At 43.9% G+C, this 20,580-nt stretch overlaps 2 protein-coding genes across 5 annotated transcripts in view; both read right to left on the bottom strand.

Annotated features, from left to right (window-relative positions):
* LOC139281618 (uncharacterized) overlaps window positions 1–20,580 on the bottom strand; it is a 123,293-nt gene that overhangs the window by 41,718 nt on the left and 60,995 nt on the right. The gene's annotated exons all lie outside the window — the stretch shown is intronic.
* Window positions 480–20,277, bottom strand: LOC139281147 (cytochrome P450 2K6-like). Of its 4 annotated transcripts, XM_070901142.1 has the most exons (9): window positions 19,973–20,277; window positions 12,905–13,067; window positions 11,126–11,275; window positions 7,601–7,761; window positions 5,872–6,045; window positions 4,899–5,040; window positions 4,560–4,747; window positions 1,941–2,082; window positions 480–1,070 (listed from the first exon to the last, which is right to left on the bottom strand). In XM_070901142.1, the coding sequence occupies exons 1-9, from the start codon at window positions 20,171–20,173 to the stop codon at window positions 892–894; spliced, it is 1,500 nt and encodes a 499-aa protein (XP_070757243.1). In that variant the 5' UTR covers window positions 20,174–20,277; the 3' UTR covers window positions 480–891. The 4 variants fall into 4 exon arrangements, with proteins under 4 accessions (XP_070757243.1, XP_070757245.1, XP_070757244.1 ...); XM_070901144.1 differs by lacking the exon at window positions 11,126–11,275 and having other exon boundaries at window positions 7,601–7,692; XM_070901143.1 differs by lacking the exon at window positions 11,126–11,275.

A 20,580-nucleotide genomic window follows, 5' to 3' on the forward strand; every position in this document is an offset into this window, starting at 1 on the left:
GAACCCGAACTCAATTAATTGGGTTTTTATTGAGTCTTGTGAACATCACGAGACTGGCTAAGCCACTCACAGTGCAATAGCTCCACAGGTGCATACATTACAACATCTGTAATATATCTACCTGTGAGTGCTCACCAATTTGTAGAGCTGTTGTATTGTGACACATTGCTATTAAGAACTAGTTGGTTTATTAACAAAGGTTTAACAATCACACTACACATTACTAATTCATCCACTGGGCTCACAACTGCATATCTCATCGTGGATGACCCAGACCCAACTGACTGAGGTTTTATTGAGTCTTGTGAACATCACATTGTTTATTAGTCATGAAAAATATAAGTGAATTCTTTAAGAAAGAACCCATGAAGCAAATACATTACAACATCCTTCACTCATAATTGGCAACTACACCATAAATACCATAAAGGTTCCCCCCCTCCACCCCCCCCCCCACAATTTACTGTCAAACACCCTCCTCCTCAGCCCAAACCACACTTACTGTCCAGTTTAGGGTTGGACAGATACTTTCTGTGCGACATTTAATGGGCAATCAATCAGCAAATCCAGCAAGTTCTTAAAAATAACGGGGACGCTAAGGGCGAGATGTAGTTTATGCAAAGCAAATTTGGGTGTCACTAGCAGCATAAATGGCCTAGCAGGTTCTGGAGGTTCGCAGCTCAGGATGTATCTCCTCGTCCCCTGAACTTGCTGGCCGATTTGTGTATTAATGACAGGGTGCGCTGCAAACATGCCATGAATGTTTCCAGCACGATTCGGCCCAAAGACAAATATAACACGGGACTGCGCAAAAAAATCACATATTTCTTGAAGTGATTAAGAAAATCATGAAAAGGAAAATCAGATAAAACCATGGGCGAGGTGTTTACATCAGCGACGCACAGCGCACACATTCTGGTACTTTGGGAATGAAGTAAAACCCACACCAGACTCGAGCTGCAGCTCACTGATATTTGGTGGAACTTGAAACTTAAATTTTTGTATCAGAACAGTAAAGAACAGGAACAGTTCCATCTTGGCCAGGGTCTCGCCAGCACAGGACCTGCGACCTGCGAAAACATAGTTGCAAAAAGTGTCAAAGCCGCTCTTCAAAAAACAATATTATGCAGAATGTTGTTACGAAGTTTCTACGGACCCAGGAAGGCATCGGAAAAGCCGGTTTTCAACGCGCAATGCGCATGCACTAAAAAACGGCTTTTCCGATGACAGATGCCCCGCAGATCGGGAGCGAGGACATTTGTATGTGGAAGTTTGGGCCACTTACCCATATCTTGAACGGCAAATGTCCTCAAAACACTTGCGCCTGAAAAAGCAGGCGCATAGCCTACTTTTACAGGCATAAGAGTTTAAAAACAGAAAAAACATGATTAAAATAAAAATTAAGAAAACACATTTATGTTAAAACCCTGCCCACTCAGATAATGTTATTTAAAACCCTAACCCTAACTTTTTTTTTTAAATTGGGAATTTTTTTTCTTTAAAAAACATGTGTAACATTTTAAATTTCTATTAGTTTATTGTGCGAGGTGTTTTTAAAATGTTTTATGTAGTGTTTGTGCGTTTTGGGCTTTTTCTCATTCATAGTAATAGGAGATTCGTAAGTTACGACTCTCCTGTTACAATGAATGAGAAAATACTTACCTGTGATTGGGTGTCCAGGCCCACGTGACTCCTGCGGACGTCCCGACGTGCACGCACTGTGCGTCGCAGGGAGAGGAGGCCTGTGGATCGGGAGTTCCAGCGGGCGCAGGTAAGTCCGCATTTTATTTCTATTTATTCTTGATTTGCCCGTGGGAAGCCCTCCTCGGAATTTCTGCCCCACTATAAACGGAACAATATTAATGCTGCATTTTCTACATTTTATTGCCCCTGGTGGAACTTCCACCAACATATATTCCAAAAATTAATAAGTATGTTACCCATGGAAAATGGTATGAAGGCATCTCTCATCACAAACTTCCCCTCAGCATTTAGAAAGTGAGATGGGTTGAACTCATTTGGCTTTTCCCATTGAGTTTTATCGTACAGCACTGAGGATAGCAACGGAATCACTTGGGTTTCCTAAAAATATTAAAAATATTATTTCCATGTGATTCTGTTATATTCAAAAAGAATTCTGAAAATAGTTGCACTGATGTTAATTAGCAATCATAGTGATAGTTTAAACATAGCATTTCTGGTCTTATGTATATTCTGGGCTCAAATTCCTTCCCTAAACCTCTCTGCCTCTCCACCTCCTTCCACTCCTTTAAGAAGCTCATTAAAACCTATCTCTTTGACTGTGTATTTGGTCACCTGTCCTAATGTCTCCTTAAGTGGCTGGGTAACAAACTTTGTTAGATAAATCAAGAAATAATGGAGGCTTGTAAAAAAGGAACAGCAATAATCATGGATGGTTTTAACCTTCATATTCCTTGGACAAAGCAAATTGGCCAGGTAGCCTTGAGGAAGAGTTCATAGCGTATCTGGGATAGTTTCCTTGAACAGTACATTGCGGAACCAACCAGGGAGCTGGTGCTGTGTAATGAGACAGGATTAATAAACAAACTTCTAGTAAAGGATCCTCTAGCATGGTTGAATTTCAAATTCAGTTGGAGGGTGAAAAAGTTGGATCTCAAACCTGTGTCCTAAGCTTAAATAAAGGAGACTACAAAGATACGAAGGCAGAGTTGGCTAAAGTGGACTGGGAAAATAGATTCAAGTGTGGGACAATTGATGAGCAGTGGCAGTCATTTAAGGAGATATTTCATAACTCTCAACAAAAAGTATATTCCAATGAGAAGGAAAGACAGTAAGAAAAGGGATAACCATCCGTAGCTAACTAAGGAAATAAGGGATGGTATTAAATTGAAAACAAGGGCATACAAAGTGGCTAAGACTAGTGGAAGGCCAGAGGATTGGGAAACTTTTAAAAGCCAGCAAAGAATGACTAAAAAAATAATAAAGAGAGGGAAGATAGATTATGAAAGCAAACTAGCATGAAATATAAAAACAGATGATAAGAATTACTACAGGTACACAAAAAGGAAAAGCATTGCTAAAGTAAATGTTGGTCCCTTAGAGGATGAGACTGGGGAATTAATAATGGGGAACAAGGAAATGGCAGAGACGTTGAACAAATATTTTGTATCGGTCTTCATGGTAGAAGACACTAAAACATCACAATAGTAGATAATCAAGAGGCTATCGGGAGTGACTATCACAATCACTATCACTAAAAAAGTAATACTCGGTAAAATAATGGGACTAAGGACGGACAAGTCCCCTGGATCTGATGGCTTGCATCCTAGGGTCTTAAAAGAAGTGGCTGCAGAGATAATGAATGCATTGGTTGTAATCTACCAAAATTCCCTGGATTCTGGGGAGGTCCCAGCGGATTGGAAAAATGCAAATGTAACGCCCCTATTTAAAAAAGGAGGCAGACAGAAAGCAGGAAAATATAGACCAGTGAGCCTAACATCTGTCATTGGGAAAATGCTGGAGTCCATTATTAAGGAAGCAGTAGCAGAACATTTGGAAAAGCATGATTCAATCAAGTAGAGTCAACATGGTTTTATGAAAGGGAAATCATGTTTGACAAATCTGCTGGAGTTCTTTGTTGATGTAATGAGCAGGGTGGATAAGGGGGAACCAGTGGATGTGGTGTATTTGGATTTCCAGAAGGCATTCCATAAGGTGCCACATAAAGGGTTACTGCACAAGATAAAGGTTCACAGGGTTGGAGGTAATATATTAACATGGACAGAGAATTGGCTAACTAACAGAAACCGGAGAGTCAAGATAAGTGGGTCATTTTCCGGTTGGCAAACAGTAACTAGTGGGATGCTCCACTTATCCACCCTGCTCATTACATCAACAAAGAACTGGGGCCTCAACTACATAAGGGAGTAAAGGGTTATGGGGAGCGGGCAGGGAAGTGGAGCTGAGTCCATGAACAGATCAGCCATGATCTTATTGAATGGCGGAACAGGCTCGAGGGGCCGAATCACCTACTCTTGCTCCTATTTCGTATGTTCTTATGACGCTCCTGTGAAATGCCTTGGGACATTTTAATATGTTAAAGGTGCTATATAAATGCAAGTTGTTGTTCTTCTTGTTGTTGTTAAGCAGTATCCTTTTTATTTACTATCCCTTCTTCATGGTTCTCTCAACTCTTTTATAACTAAAAATAACTTGGAATTATGCAGCATAGAAGGAGGCCTTTTGACCCATCGTGTCTATGCCCACTCTTTAAAAGTGCTCTCCAATTATCCCCATCTCTCTGCTCTTTCCCCGCAGTCTACTGAACAACAACTTGCATTGATATAGCGTCTTTCATATAGTGAAACGTTCCAAGGTGTTTGGCCATAGCCATATTATTTGGAACAAATATATATATAAAATATATAAAATAGTATGGGGAATTGATAAAAGCTGCTGACAGGCACTAATGGTACACAATCCAATTGGATGCCACACCTCGATAGCTGCTTCCCTCCCTCCCTCCAATAAATATCAGAATATAAGGCCCAATGGTGGTTCCACTTCCCCAAGAGTACCTTCGGGATGAAATATCCTTTGAAGTTTAAGTCCACTGTTGTTGCATGTGGGATGCTCAGTGGCACAATGTCGGCAAACCTCTGGATTTCGTGGATCACTGCATTAGTGTATGGCAAATTTTTCTGATCTCCAGCTCTGGGAGGCCGCTCTGATCCAATAACATTGATAATTTCCTCATAAACTTTTTCTGCAAGCCAAGGACATTTTTTAAACGATTGGAAGAACGGTTGCGGCTTTATTTGGGCAAGTTCAAAAGCTCACCCGCAGTAATCAGAGAATATGAGGTGTGCAAAATGATGCAACAAGATAAGAGTGGAATTAATTGAACTGCTTCTTACTCTGAATCTCTGGATATTTCATCATCAGAAGCATGCCCCAACGAAGCGTGGTCGAAGTGGTCTCCATCCCAGCACTAAACAGGTTGGATGTTGTGTACAGTAAGTTGTTTTCATGGAAATATGAATTGGGGTTGTCCGATTCCTACAAGAATTAACAGTGCAAAAGCTCAAAATTTGGATTGGGTCCAGTAGGGTATAACGTGTGACCTGTGACATATAATTAAGCTGAAATAGTGATTACTGAGAAATGCAGCACAGAAACGGAGCCAGGAATAAGAAGCAGCAGCGGGTTTACCCCAGGGCAGTACTGAGGGAGTGCTGCGCTATTGGAGGTGCCGTCTTTCGGATGAGACCTTCAACTGAGGCCCCTCTCAAGTGGACGTAACAGATCTCACAGCCACTATTGCAAAGAAGAGCAGAGCAGTTCTCCCCAGGGCCCTGGACAATATTTACCCCTTTCAACCGACATCATTCAAAGAAATAAAAAAGAACTTGCATTTATATAGCACTTTTCATGATCTTAGGATGTCCCAAAGCGCTTTACAGCCAATTAAATACTTATTGAAGTGTAGTCACTATTGTATGTGGGAAACGCGATATCCAATTTGAGCACAGTAAGCTCCCACAAACGCAATGTGATAATGACCAGATAATCTGTTTTAATGATGTTGGCTGGACCTACAGTTCAACAGTGATTATATTTAAAAGTACTTCATTGACTGTAAGGCACTTTGGGGCATCCTGAGGTCATGAAAGATGCTATGCAAATGCAACTCCTTCTTTTTAAGGAGAATAAGTCTTTTCAAATCCTTTCCATAGAACTATAGACATTTGCAGCATATAAGGAGGCCATTTAGCCTATCATGCCAATGCTGGATTGAACTAAGTTGTTTTTTTTCTTGAAAAACATAAACACAGCGACCCAGTTATAGAAAATCTACTGTACTTCTTAAAAGGGAAGGGGAGTGTATACCTGCTGTTGTCTGAACAGAAATACGTCAATAAAACTCCTCAGGTCATTCTCATCCAGTTTCTGGCTGTTTTCCTTGAAGCAGCTATTGAGAAATGCAGTAATCATTCTTTCATTGTAGAATATTGTCTTGTGTGCTCCAGGAAGAAAACCCAGGAAGGGAAATGCATTGTACAGCTATGGAATAAAAATAAAGTTATGTTACTTACGTTATGATCAAAGTAAGCCAATAGCCAGCTATTATAATTACACGCCAAGTCTTCTACTATTAGAAAAAGGCAATAAATAAATCTTTGAAATGTTATGAATACATACAGCTCCTGAAGCCCGCTCCGTCATTCAACATGCTATGCCTGATCTTCTACATCGACTGCATCTAACCATCCTATCCCCGTATCCCTCGATTCTCTTAGTCTTGAATATACTCCATGACTGAGCATCCACAGCCCTCTGGGGTAAAGAGTTCCAAAGATTCACCACCCTCTGAGTGAAAAAATTTCTCCTCATTTCAGTCCAAATCTTTCGTAAATACCGTGTGCTTTTTTAAATGTTGAAACTGATTATAGCAGATTATAGGTTAATGACGTTAGTTAGGGCTGATTCAGTACTACGAGAGGAGCAATAACCTGATTGGAAGGATTCAAATGAGAAGTTGTGGGAAAGACCATTTCCAAAGGCTGGAAAGCCAATAATGAGGAATCAGCAATTTAAAACCGTCAAGGGCAATTAGGGATTGGCCTTGCCAGCGACACCCACATCCCACAAATTCATTTAAAAAAAACTAAGAGATTAGGAGAAATGTCTTGACACAGAAACTTGTTGGAGCACAAAATACTTTGGGACAGAGAGTGGTTGAAATCACTGGGGGGCCGAAATTGCGTAGCGCCCTGTCTGGGAGCGGTAACGGCTGTGAGGCGGGGGTTCCTGCGGCAGGTGTGGAAGTCCGGCCCCATGACCTAGATTTGGCTCACCGACCCCGAGATCAAGTGGAGCGCAAAATATCAGTGGGGCGGGAGCGGGGTGGAAATACTCTGCGAAGGGGAGTGCCAAGCTGCCGACTCTGCGGGCGGGAAACGGGACCATCCTTGGACTACCAGGGAGTGGGATGCCGTGGCAGCAGCATGGCATGCAAGCGTTGTGCCGGGCTGCAAGATAGCGACACGCACCCTGCGATCGAGGAGGAAGAAGGCCGTGACCATTTTTGTTTTTACACTCCCCACCTCCCCTTTAATTATTACCCTGCGAGTGGCCTACAGCCGAGTTGGGGGGCGGGGCGTGCTAATGGGAGACGCAAACAACCCGAATTTCTCCCTCTAGATCTTTGATAGGAAAAGTAGCTAAATGTTTGAAGCAGAGGGTGATGCAGGGCTATGGGGAGAGAGAAGGGCAGTAGGAGATGTTTTGGGCTTCTCTAGCATAGAACCAGCACAAACACAATTTAACAGAATAACCTCCTTCTATGGCACATAGCTCAAGGGAGTTTGGTTTGGAATGTGATGAATTTGTTTTTTTTTCCTTCAAATGTAATTTGATAATTGATCAACAGGGTCTCACTCAAAATCATGACAAATGTTCATTCACAAGTTAACCAGTCTCTGAAATAAAGAACTTTACTAATATATTGCACTAAAGATTCTTCGAGACGCCATCCACAGATCCCGACCAGCTACTGCTAGTTACAAATGTGCTTTTCTGGATTGTATTTGTATTACTAATGAAAAAAGAGATTTACCTGGACCAAAGGGGAACCAGAAAGTTTAATGCTTTCGTTCACTCTCTTTACTAACTGGACAAACCCTTCATGCTCATAATCAAATCTGTCGCCTAAAGTTATAAAGCAGATTATATTGGCCACAGCACAGTTCATTGTGCAAGTTGGATTGAATGGTTGGCCTGCAAAAAAAAAAGATCATGTATAATTTAGTGCCGATGCTGTGTGCCACTTGATTAGACTTCGTCAAGCCTTCTTGAGAGACATGGTCTGTTTTTATTGGTACCTGGCTTTGATCTCAACAACAACTTGCATTCATATAGCAGTCTTAGCATAGTAAAAGGTCCCCAGTCGACCGATGTTTAATTTTAAGATTGGTCGAAACCCTGGATGAACATGTTATGGGAGCTTCTGCTGATTACCACCGAAGATAAAGCAGCTGATAAAGAATCTCCAGGAAGTCCCCAGCTACAATTCTTTGTCCTCTCGATTATCTTATCTTTTCCATGTATTGTTCATGTGCCGTGAACTAACTATCCATCTCATCTATTATAACAAATCACAATTGTACTGTTCAGACACAGGTGGGTAAGATACTGGGCTTATTCCCTAGGCTGTTGAAGGAAGGCAGAGATGAGAGAGCAGAGGCTACAATCTTTCTATCTTCCTTAGATATGCAAATTGTGCTGGGGTATTGGAGAGCAGCCAAGGTTTCAAGAATTGAGAGATGGATAAACTGGAAAACTATAAACCAGTTAGTCACGTCAGTTGTGAGTAAACCCTTTGAATCCACAGCAGAGGAAGATACAGGGCTAAGGGCACAGAGCAGTAAGTGGGATTCATTTTGGATTGTTCCAGCAAAGTGGTAACACAGATTCAATGGACCAAATGGCCGTTTTCTGTGAGATAAATGTCTACAAGGCCCTGAATTCGCGGCCCCTATGGGTGCATATGAGGTGCACTTGCGTCCGTAGGGATCCCGTTCATTACGGTTTAGGCATACGAAGCACATGCGCCTAAACCCAGATCCTCTTGAAGATCGCACACACCCGGAAGTAAAGGGCCTCCGCGGGCGGAGTGTTGGGCTATTTGCCCAACTTCTGCCCAGTGAATGCCCGTGAAATTCTTATGACTGATAAAAGAAGGCGTGAAGGCCTGCTTTTAGCAGCCTATGACTTTTAAAGGACAGAAAAAGACAGTTTGTTCAAAATTTAAACATTTAAATAAGATGAGGAGAGGAGGACACAGGGTTTAATTAGGAGGGGGAAATAGAGTATGAGAGAAAGCTTGCTGAGAACATAATAACTGACTGCAAAAGCTTCTATAGATATGTGAAGAGAAAAATATTAGTGAAGACAAACGTAGGTCCCTTGCAGTCAGATTCAGGTGAATTTATAACGGGGAACAAAGAAATGGCAGACCAGTTGAACAAATACTTTGGTTCTCTTTTCACGAAGGAAGACACAAATAACCTTCCGGAAATACTAGGGGACCGAGGGTCTAGCGAGAAGGAGGAATTGAAGGAAATCCTTATTAGTCAGGAAATTGTGCAAGGGAAATTGATGGGATTGAAGGCCGATAAATCCCCTGGGCCTGATAGTCTGCATCCCAGAGTACTTAAAGAAGTGGCCCTAGAAATAGTGGATGCATTGGTGATCATTTTCCAACAATCTATCAACTCTGGATCAGTTCCTATGGACTGGAGGGTAGCTAATGTAACCCCACTTTTTAAAAGAGGGAGAGAGAAAACGGGTAATTATAGACCGGTTAGTCTGACATCAGTAGTGGGGGAAATGTTGGAATCAATTATTAAAGATATAATAGCAGCACATTTGGAAAGCAGTGACAGGATCGGTCCATGTCAGCATGGATTTATGAAAGGGAAATCATGCTTGACAAATCTTCTAGAATTTTTTGAGGATGTAACTAGTAGAGTGGATAAGGGAGAACCAGTGGATGTGGTGTATTTGGACTTTCAAAAGGCTTTAACAAGGTCCTACACAAGAGATTGGTGTGCAAAATTAAAGCACATGGTATTGGGGGTGATATACTGACGTGGATAGAGAACTGTTTGGCAGACAGGAAGCAGAGAGTCGGGATAAACGGGTCCTTTTCAGAATGGCAGACAGTGACTAGTGAGGTGCCGCAGGACTTAGTGCTGGGACCCCAGCTATTTACAATATACATTAATGATTTAGATGAAGGAATTGAGTGTAATATCTCCAAGTTTGCAGATGACACTAATCTGGGTGGCAGTGTGAGCTGTGAGGAGGACGCTAAGAGGCTGCAGGGTGACTTGGACAGGTTAGGTGAGTGGGCAAATGCATGGCAGATGCAGTATAAGTGGATAAGTGGATAAACACGAAGGCGGAATATTATCTGAATGGTGGCAGATTAGGAAAAGGGGAGGTGCAATGAGACCTGGGTGTCATGGTACATCAGTCATTAAAAGTTGGCATACAGGTACAGCAGGCAGTGGAGAAGGCAAATGGTATGTTGGCCTTCACATCTAGGGGATTTGAGTATAGGAGCAGAGAGGTCTTACTGCAGTTGTACAGGGCCTTGGTGAGGCCTCACCTGGAATATTGTGTTCAGTTTTGGTCTCCTAATCTGAGGAAGGACAGTCTTGCTATTGAGGGAGTGCAGTGAAGGTTCACCAGACTGATTCCAGGCCTGACATATGAGGAGAGACTGGATCGACTGGGCCTGTATTCACTGGAGTTTAGAAGGATGAGAGGGGATCTCATAGAACATATAAAATTCTGACGGGACTGGACAGGTTAGATGCTGGAAGAATGTTCTCAATGTTGGGGAAGTCCAGAACCAGGGGACACAGTCCAAGGATAAGGAGTAAGCCATTTAGGACTGAGATGAGGAGAAACTTCTTCACTCAGAGAGTTGTTAGCCTGTGGAATTCCCTACTGCAGAGAGTTGTTGATGCTAGTTCATTGGATATATTCAAGAGGGAGTTAGATATGGCCCTTATGGCTAAAGGGATCAAGGAGTATGGAGAGAAAGCAGGAAAGGGGTACTGAGGTGAATGATCAGCCATGATCTTATTGAATGGTGGTGCAGGCTCGAAGGGCCGAATGGCCTACTCCTGCACCTATTTTCTATGTTTCTATGTTTCTATAAATTTATTTTTAGACCCTTTAAAATATGTACATTTATTTTTCCAAAAATTAAATTTTTGTTTCAAATAATTAATTAAATTCCATTTTGATTAATTTTAAATATGTGATGTTTTTAAAACATTTATTTGAAGTGTTTGTGTGATTTTGGGGGCATTCCAATTCATATTCCTGGGTGATTCCATACATATGGGCTTCGCGTAGAGGGCCAGGTCCACAACTCTCCGAACCTCCCGGACCACCAGGTAAGTTGGTGGATATTTTTCAGGTCGGAGGCATCCACCCACAGGAAGCCTCCAACTACAATTTCTAGGTCAATGTTTCTTTAATGCACATCTAAATTTATAAATATGTAGAAGCACTAAGAGAGAAGGAACAATGCTAATTCTGTTAATTTACTTATACACAAACTCACCTTTATAAGAATCAAACACTTTTATCAGAAAATCGGTTTCCTCAATTATTTTGTCTTCAATGGTTTTCCTGCCCATTCCAAAATCCCGTAGAGTGGCTAATGTGAACCTTCGCATGTGCTTCCATGATTCCCCATGACCAAAAATAAGGCCTACAATTAAATCCATCGGCAATAATTAAAGAATCACTTTGACACTGCGACTCTTGTGAGCCAAATTAAAAGTGAGACTTAGCATTGGCAACATCCCTGTGAGAGCCCATGGAGTAGGCGGTGTGGGACATGGAAAACAGTGGACCAAGAAAGAAAGAATGGCTTGCATTTATATAGTGCCTTTCACAACCTCAGGATGTCCCAAAGTGCTTTACAGCCAATGAAGTACTTTTTGAAGTGTAGTCACTGTTGTAATGTAGGAAATGTGGCAGTTTGTGCACAGCAAGATTCCACAGTGAGATAATGACCAGATGGTCTGTATTTTTAATAATGTTGATTAAATATTGGCCAAGCCACCGGGGAAAACTCTTCTTTTAAGTCTACCGGAGAGAGCAGACGGGGCCTCGGTTTAATGTCTCATCCAAAAGACGGCACCTCCGACAGTATTGTACTGGAGTGTCAGCCTGGATTGTGTAGTCAAGTCTCTGGAGTGGAACCCACAACCTTCTGACTCAGAAACAAGAATGCTATCCATTGAGCCACAGCTGACAGTAGACTTATTTTGTGGGCAATGTAGAGGAATCTTTTACACATCATCAGACCGTGCTATACTCAGTGTGGGATTGCTTGATTAGATGGTCAAAGTACCTGAGAGACCCTGGCTGAAGACCGCCCTAGGTGGAGAAAGTGCATCCGGGAGGGCGTTGAGCTCTTCGAATCTCAATGCTGCTAGCGTAAAAAGGTCAGGCGCAGGCAGCGGAAGGAGCGTGTGGTAAATCAGTCCCACCTCCCCCTTCCACCGACGAATATCTATCCCACCTGTGACAGGATCTGTGGCTCTCGTGTTGGACTGTTCAGCCACCAAAAAACTCACTTTAGTAGTGGAAGCAAGTCTTCCTCGATTCCGAGGGACTGCCTATGATGGGTCAAAGTAACAGTGTTCCATTTCCCAATACCATTATGAGCACAATTTTTTTTTTTAAAAAAGGTTTTTAAAAAGTCATAAAAACTTCAAATATAAATAAGGATATTTACATTTAACAGATGTTAGGTGAACACTTCTTCAGTTGACAATTAACTTTACTATAAAGTGTTGGAAGCCTAGAAATTACCATTGGTGATACAGGGTATTAGGTTTATATCTGTATGTCATTTCCTTGCCCCAGATAGAAGGACATAGAATTTACAGCATAGCAGTAGGTTTTTCAGCCCAACTGGTCAATCCCAGTGGTTATGCTCCACACGAGCCTCCTCCCACCCTACTTCATCTAACCCTATCAGCATAGCCTTCAATTTCTTTATAAATTAATAAAAACATTAAGGTATTAACACCTCTGTTAAAACAGTGGAAAAGCATTGCTAACTTGTTAAGCATTGCTAAATTAACATCACGAAGTACAGTTTATAGGCTATTGTTTTTCAAATATTATGCAGATATTCTGTAGAAGTTACAGAAAATTTGTTACTAATCTTATTCAAGCATTATTTCTGTCTTCCAAAGTCCGTTGAAACATTAAACTTTAGAAAAGTGAACTTTTGCCAGACTCTAAAGTACTCTGTTATATTAATTATCTGAACAGAGACAGAATGCAGCCAGATTACGATAATGAAGTTAGAGATGAGAGTTACCATATCCCTCCATAATTGCCTCAAATATTGGGATGCGCGCTCTTTCTCCAAATGCATCTGAATGGTTGATGAGGGCGTCTTTCACTGTCTCATAACCGGTCAGCACCACGATGCGTGTGGGTCCGAGCTTGATGCTGTATACTGTGCCATACTTCTCAGATAGCTTAAACAAGAGGAATAAGTTTCCATGAACAATTCATTAATTTTTTTTTACACTGCATGTCTTGTGCTGCTTCTCTCAATAATACATTGTGGCATGTTCCTTTATACGATCAAACTATCATATAGCTAAAAGACGTCAGAGCAGTTCAACATTTACTTCAGCCCAAATATTAGATAATGGCTAGTGGATTTCTTGTGGCATTGCTCATGGGTCGTCTGGGCTCTGGGCTATGATTGTGCTGTGCTTCTCACTAGTTTGTCCTTTACGGTCACTGATACAGTACACTCTGTGGCCATCTAAATAAGCAGGTGGTCGTACTTACAGCTGCTTGTAAACTCCTGAGATTGATCACAGGGTTGTGCTCTGGCTCCAGGTCAGAAGAACCCATCATGAATTGACTGACTTTCTTTCAAAATAAACACACAGGATTATTCCAGCAGACTAATTGTATCTGTCTCACTGAACAAATTGGGGCCGAAATTGCCCCTTTACTTAAGGCCTGTTACTGGCCACGCAGCGGAGTGGAATGGCTGCCGATTTTTCGTGGAATGGCCGCCATTTTGAAAATTGCCCTCCTGTGGTATCCCGGCGGTGACCTTCTTCCCCCACTCATGTTGGGGGGGAGGTCATGTTGATCCATTCTAAATGCGTCATCAGAGTGCGCGCCAGTTATGTGCCCTCCGAATGTGAAATTTCGCACAGAAAATCTTGCTGCCACCGCTCGGTGCCACCAACAGTTTTTTTCTGTGCTTGCAGTGCTTCTAAAATGGCAATGCGGCTGCCATTAAAGGGGAGGACCTACTGCCGTGGCCGACATCTTTTTTTTTTGTCGGCTGACTGCCATGTGGGACCAACACTTATGCCCCCGGGTTCGGCCGGGTCGCCAATAGGCAGCCTGGCACCCCATCTTGGGTACCAGGCTGCTGGCCTGGCCGAAACCCTCCCCGGACACTCCGCCCGCCCCCCACATCCGCTCCTCTACTTACTGAACTTCTACTCACCATCACACTTCCGCCTCCATTATGACCGACTTCTAGGCCGCTCGAAAAAAAAAGCCAAAGAGCAGAATTTCGCGCAACAGGCCACCTCATCTACCACTGCGGTAAAAACAGTCGAAACACGCTAGGTGCGTCCGTGTTCAGCAGGGGGCATTATCTCTTATCTTGACTAAATTATTTACCTCCTTGCCTAGTCTCCACGCACCCATATCTGTGACTCTTCTGAAGCTCTCAGATTCTCCAGAGGCCCTAATCATCTCCTTTTCACCTTCAACGCTCAGTTCTTTGACACCACCATCCCAATTGAAGGCGGCTTCCGGGACCTCCAATTCTTTCTTGCACAGTCCCAGCCTCCTCCATCTGGCTAAACTTGTTCTCACCTTGTACAACCTCTTTTAACTTCACTCATTTTCTCCAATTAAAAGATGTTGCAATGGGATCCTGCATGGGGCCCAGCCATGCCTGGTTTGCTTTGTGGGATATGTGGAACAATGTTCAAATCTGCCACAGGCCACCCCCTTGACCTCGAACATTGATGGTTGTATCGGTGCTGCTTCTTGCTTTTACTCTGATGTTGAGCAATATACGAACAATACTTTTCATTTCTACCCATCTATGACTCCTCCCTTTTCTCTCCCACTGGCAATGGCTTTCCACAGATATCTAATGCAAACCAAAAGACTCCCGTGGCTATTGGATTATACTTCCTTCCCCCCTCCTTCGTGTAAAAACTCCCTCCCATTTTCTCAATTTCTCCATGCCCCCTATATCTGCTCTGTTAACGTTGCCTTCCCACCAGAGCCTACAAAATGTCTTTTTTTCTCACTCAATATTTTTCCTCCACAGTAGTCAACAAGATACTTGACCACATCCATCCATTACTCTCTACTCATGCCTTATCCTCACCTTCCACTCCGCCAGCCTCCACATTCTTGGATCATTCTCCACCATTTTCATCACCTCCAACATGATCCCATCACCAAGCAGATCACCAGCAAAGGCTATGGGCCCCGATAACGTCTCGGCTGTGGTGCTGAAGACTTGTGCTCCAGAACTAGCCATGCCACTAGCCAAGCTGTTTCAGTACAGCTGCAACACTGGCATCTACCCGATAAAGTGGAAAACTGCCCAGGTATGTCCTGTGCACAAAAAGCAGGACAAATCCAATCTGTCCAATTACCACCCCACACTCTGCACTCATTCATCAGCAAAGTGATGGAAGGGGTCATCGACAGTGCTATCAAGCGGTACTTACTCAACAATAACCTGCTCACTGAACCACTTGGCTCCAGACCTAATTACAGCTTTGGTCCAAACATGGACAAAAGAGCTGAATTTCTGAGGTGAGGTGAGAGCAACTTCTGTTGACATCAAGCCAGCATTTGACCGAGCGTGGCATCAAGGAGCCCTAGTAAAATTGACGTTAATGGGAATCAGGGGAAAACTTTCCACTGGCTGGATTCATACCTAACACAAAGGAAGATAGTTGTGGTTGATGGAGATCAATCATCTCAGCCCTGAGACATCATTGCAAGAGTTCCTCAGGGCAGTGTCCTAGGCTCAACCATCTTCAGCTGCTTCATCAATGACCTTCCCTCCATCATAAGGTCAGAAATGGGGATGTTCTCTGATGATTGCACAGTGTTCAGTTCCATTCACAACTCCTCAGATAATGAAGCAGTATATGCCCGCTTGCAGCAAGACCTTGATGACATTCAAGTTTGGGCTGATAAGTGGTAAGTAACATTCGCACCACACAAGTGCCAGGCAATGACTATCTCCAACAACAAGGGTCCAACCACCAGCCCTTGTCATTCAACGGCATTACCATTGTCAAATCCCCCATCATCAACGTCCTGGGGGGTCAGCGTTGACCAGAAACTTGACTGGACCAGCCACATAAATACTGTGACTACAAAAGCTGGTCAGAGGCTGGGTATTCTGCAGTGAGTGTCCCACCTCCTGACTCCCCAAAGCTTTTCCACCACCTACAAGGCACAAGTCAGGAGTGTGACTTAATACTCTCTACTTGCCTGAATGAGTGCAGTTCCAACAACATTTGAGAAGCTCAACACCTCCCAGAACAAAGCATCCCACTTGATTGGCACCCCATCCACCACCTTAAACATTCACTCCCTCCACCGATGTACCGTTGCTGCAGTGTGTACCATCTACAAGATGCACTGCAGCAACTTGCCAAGACTTCTTCAACAGCACCTCCCAAACCCGCAACCTCTACCATCTAGAAGGACAAGGGCAGCAGGCACATGGGAACACCATCACCTCCAAGCTCCCCTCCAAGTTATACACCATTCTGACTAGGAAATATATCGCCATTCCTTCATCGTCACTGGGTCAAAATCCTGGAACTCCTTTCCTAACAGCACTGTGTGAGTACCTTCACCACACGGACTGCAGCAGTTCAAGAAGATGGTTCACCACCACCTTCTCAAGGGCAATTAGGGATAAGCAATAAATGCTGTCTTTGTCAGCAATGCCCACATCCCAGGAATGAATAATAAACAAAAGTCCAGCCTATTCAGCCAGTGGTTGACCAAGAAGAGGGAGAGGAGAGTGATGAAGAAGAATTAGAAGCACGAGCACGCGATTTGACATTCCCAGCAACTAGCTCCCTGAGTTCATCCTGTAAGGCCATCTGCAGTCTCCCCAAGCTGCCTTCCACCAGCCATGCTGCAGTCACTGTGGTTGCATGACTGCGTAACATCACTTGGATAGGCAGAGGCACACACAAGGCAGTGATTGGTTGATATATGCATATATGGATGCATTTGGATTGGAAAGTTTGCTTTGTGGTGACTTTTATTTCAGCGTCGTGGCCAAGAAGATGTTGTGATGGTCAGTAACAGAGGGAAGGTAAGGTGTGGGACTAATGTTGAAAGGGGAATTGGGGCTTTGGTCACTGGGACTGCAGGCGGGTGATTCGATCCCAGATATCCCAGCCAGAAAGGGGCTGTCTGGGTTGGATCCACTTCGCTCTGCGAGCAGCCTGTTCCCTTTGTTGCCTCTGCTTCATCTCCAGGTGCCCCTGCCACCCCCTCAACCCTCACCCCCCCCAGGATTTCGAGGCAGTGGTCTTCTCAGAGGCAAAATACTGGGGATTCTGGAAATCTGAAATAAAAGCAGAAACTGCTGGAAATATTCAGCAGGTCAGGCAGCATCCTGATCTGAAACGTTAACTCTACTTCTCTCTCCACGGATGCTGCCTGACTTGCTGAATATTTCCAACTTTTTCTGTCTTCTCAGAGGTCTTTCTTTACCATTTGCAAGTAGCCAGCAGCATTCCCTGCACACTTTAACAACTTTTTAAATGTATTGCACCAAGCCACTAATTCAACAACATATTTTTAAAAATTAGTCCGAAAGCTGAAATCCAAACTTACCTGAAAGATGAGTGTGTTCTTTTGAGAAGCACTGACAGAGTCTCTGCAGGGCTGCTTGACGCACATTTTCTGTGCGTATTTAGGACACAATGTTATGGCACGCGATAACGTCCAAAATAGCAGGCGTGTATCAAATCAGGCATTCCACGCTGATTGACGTCACGATCTGCTTACTTAAATTTGAGAAGCCAGCGCTGGCAATGGCAGCATTTTGGCCCTCACCAAAATGGCGACCGCCGTGTCCCGCACAGGAAGCGGGCGGAAGCGAGGTGGCCGCCATTTTTTCAACAAAACCGGTCTAACACCCGGCGTTACAACATTGAATTTCTGATCCATTCTGTTTACACAAAGTTAAACAAAACCTATAAGCATAAGCATGTACACAACAGTTGATGAAACGGCCTTATCCTGCAGCAGAACCTTTTTGCTCCTGTTGCCCACACTATTAATGCAGTCAATCAAAATGCAGAATTCTCACAACAGCAAACAAGGGAATAAGTAAGCTGTGGCTCAGTGGGTAGCACTCTTGCCTCTGGGTCAGAAGGTTGTGGGTTAAAGTCCCACTCCAAGGACTTGAGCACAAAAAAATCTAGGCTGACACCCCAGTGCTGTGCTGAAGGAGTGCTGCACTGTCGGAGGTGCCGTGTTTTGGATGAGACTTTAAACCGAGGCCCCATCTGCTCTCTCAAGTGGACGTAAAAGATCCCATGTGACTATTTCGAAGAAGAGCAGGGGAGTTATCCCCTGTGTCCTGGCCAATATTTATCCCTCAATCAACATTTAAAAAAACCCCAGATTATCTGGTCATTATCACATTGCTGTTTGTGGGAGCTTGCTGTGCGCAAATTGGCTGCTGCGCTTCCTACATTACAACAGCGACTACACTCCAAAAGTATTTCATTGGCTTTGAGACCTCTGGTGGTCATAGCGAGGGGATTTGAGTACAGGGGCATGGAGGTGTTGCTACAGTTGTACAGGGCCTTGGTGAGGCCACACCTGGAGTATTGCGTACCGTTTTGGTCTCCTAACTTGAGGAAGGACATTCTTGCTATTGAGGGAGTGCAGCGAAGGTTCACCAGACTGATTCCCGGGATGGCGGGACTGACATATCAAGAAAAACTGGATCAACTGGGCTTGTATTCAGTGGAGTTCAGAAGAATGAGAGAGGATTTCATAGAAACGTTTAAAATTCTGACGGGTTTAGACAGGTTAGATGCAGGCAGAATGCTCCCAATGTTGAGGAAGTCTAGAACCAGGGCTCACAGTCTAAGGATAAGGGGTAAGCCATTTAGGACCGAGATGAGGAGAAACTTCTTCACCCAGAGAGTGGTGAACCTGTGGAATTCTCTACCACAGAAAGTTGTTGAGGCCAATTCACTAAATATATTCAAAAAGGAGTTAGATGTAGTCCTTACTACTAGAGGGATCAAGGGGTAGGGCGAGAAAGCAGGAATGGGGTACTGAGGTTGCATGTTCAGCCATGAACTCATTGAATAGCGGTGCAGGCTCGAAGGGCCGAATGGCCTACTCCTGCACCTAGTTTCTATGAAAGGCACTTTATATATATCTTTCTTTCTTCTTTCTTTAAATTTTCTAACTTTTAAAAAATGTTAGAGAGAGCAAAACAAAGATTGGGGGGCCGAAATTCATCAACTCACCGCCAACATTGCTCTTGCAGATCCGCCGAGTGCCACTTTCGAGGCGTCCTGGAGCGGGCAGGAGGGGAGAGCCACCGGGAAGCACCCGCTGATGTCAGCGGATGGCCGAGTGGTGCAACTGACCTCCCGCCCGCTGAGCTCCCATATTGATGCGGACGGGAGTCAGCAGCAGAACGGGGATGGACCGCTGTGAGGAGGAAGGTCTGTTCCCGATGGTAAGTATGAAGATCGTTGAAAAAAGATTAGTGAACATTTTTTAATTGGTTTTTCCACAGCGATTTACTTTGATGGAGTCTTCCGATAGTTTTAACATTTTTTATTCTTGATTTTTATTTTTAGGTCTTTGACCCGCTATGGGCCCAACTCCATCCTCGGCGGCACTTGGGCGGCAAGAGCCTGAGCCGTCGAGAATGAGACTTCCCGCCCGCTACCACCCAGATTGGTGCCATAAGTCCCTCATTTGCCGTCCACCGACCTTTGAGGGACCTTCCTCATGAATGTCCCGCCGAAAGTACCGTTAGGTACGTCAGCGGCCACTGGCGGCACTTGGGCGGGCGGAGGCTTTGACCAAATTCGACCCCTGGGACTCTCACATGGGGGAAAAGTCAAACCAGAAATAAAGATGAATAAACTTTAAAACATTTTTTAAATGCTGCCAGTTCGACATCATCCGGACAGCAAATTCCTGCTCATTATTTCAATTTAGCAGCGTAGCTTTTGGGAAGAAATCTTCTCGGCTATGCTTTGCTTTCATTAGTGACAACAACCTGCTTTTATATAGTGCCACAGAGATGGCAAACAGCGAAGCACTGCCACCGATTGACTGTTCGGGTCTCGCTGCCTCTTACCTCCATCAAAGACTTGTGTGGCTTCTTCAGATCCAATATGTGCAGGTTGCCAATCACTGGAAGAGGTGCTGGTCCCGGAGGGAAGTTGACGATTCCACAAGATGTCGACTCAGTGTTAAAATACACGAGAAGGATAATGGTCAGAGCAGCCAGCAGCAGCGCCGTGATTGGATCCAAAGGAAACACACTTGCAAACGACATACTGGAATCCAAACCGGTGGCACCCAATCTGCCAACTGGCTGTGCGCCGGAAGGAGTTGTCGGTTTATGTTACAACTTTTTGAATGGTCTGGAGGCGAGTCACAAAACTCCTTAAAGTGGTTGCTGACTAGTACAAACCTCGCACTGCAGTAGCTGGTAGGAGTTCAGCATTTGTCCTTACCAAGAGCAAGGGCGGTATGGAGAAACCAAACAACACACTCGTGACACATCAAACAAAAATGCGGAACCAAAAGAAATAAAATCCTTGTTTTCTTTTATTGAAGCAAGGACTTGATCGACCGGGTAACACTTGACAAAACTTTCTCTCCATTCGTCAGTGAGTTGCTGACATTTTGCTCAAGAAAATCGAGGCATCGTAAAGAAAAGCAGGGTTTCTCCCCCAAGGT

The sequence above is a fragment of the Pristiophorus japonicus genome, chromosome 15, assembly GCF_044704955.1.
Source record: "Pristiophorus japonicus isolate sPriJap1 chromosome 15, sPriJap1.hap1, whole genome shotgun sequence".
In the NCBI taxonomy this organism is placed as follows: Eukaryota; Metazoa; Chordata; class Chondrichthyes; family Pristiophoridae; genus Pristiophorus; species Pristiophorus japonicus.

Bases quoted from the DNA above. Each gene is read 5' to 3' on its own strand.
- LOC139281147 (XM_070901142.1), bottom strand. From the start codon at position 20,173: ATGTCGTTTGCAAGTGTGTTTCCTTTGGATCCAATCACGGCGCTGCTG. The intron at 5,041-5,871 runs GTATACACTCCC...TAATTCTTGTAG, and splicing joins TTCTGTTCAGACAACAGCAG to GAATCGGACAACCCCAATTC. The intron at 2,083-4,559 runs GTACTCTTGGGG...TAATATTTTTAG, and splicing joins AAGGATATTTCATCCCGAAG to GAAACCCAAGTGATTCCGTT.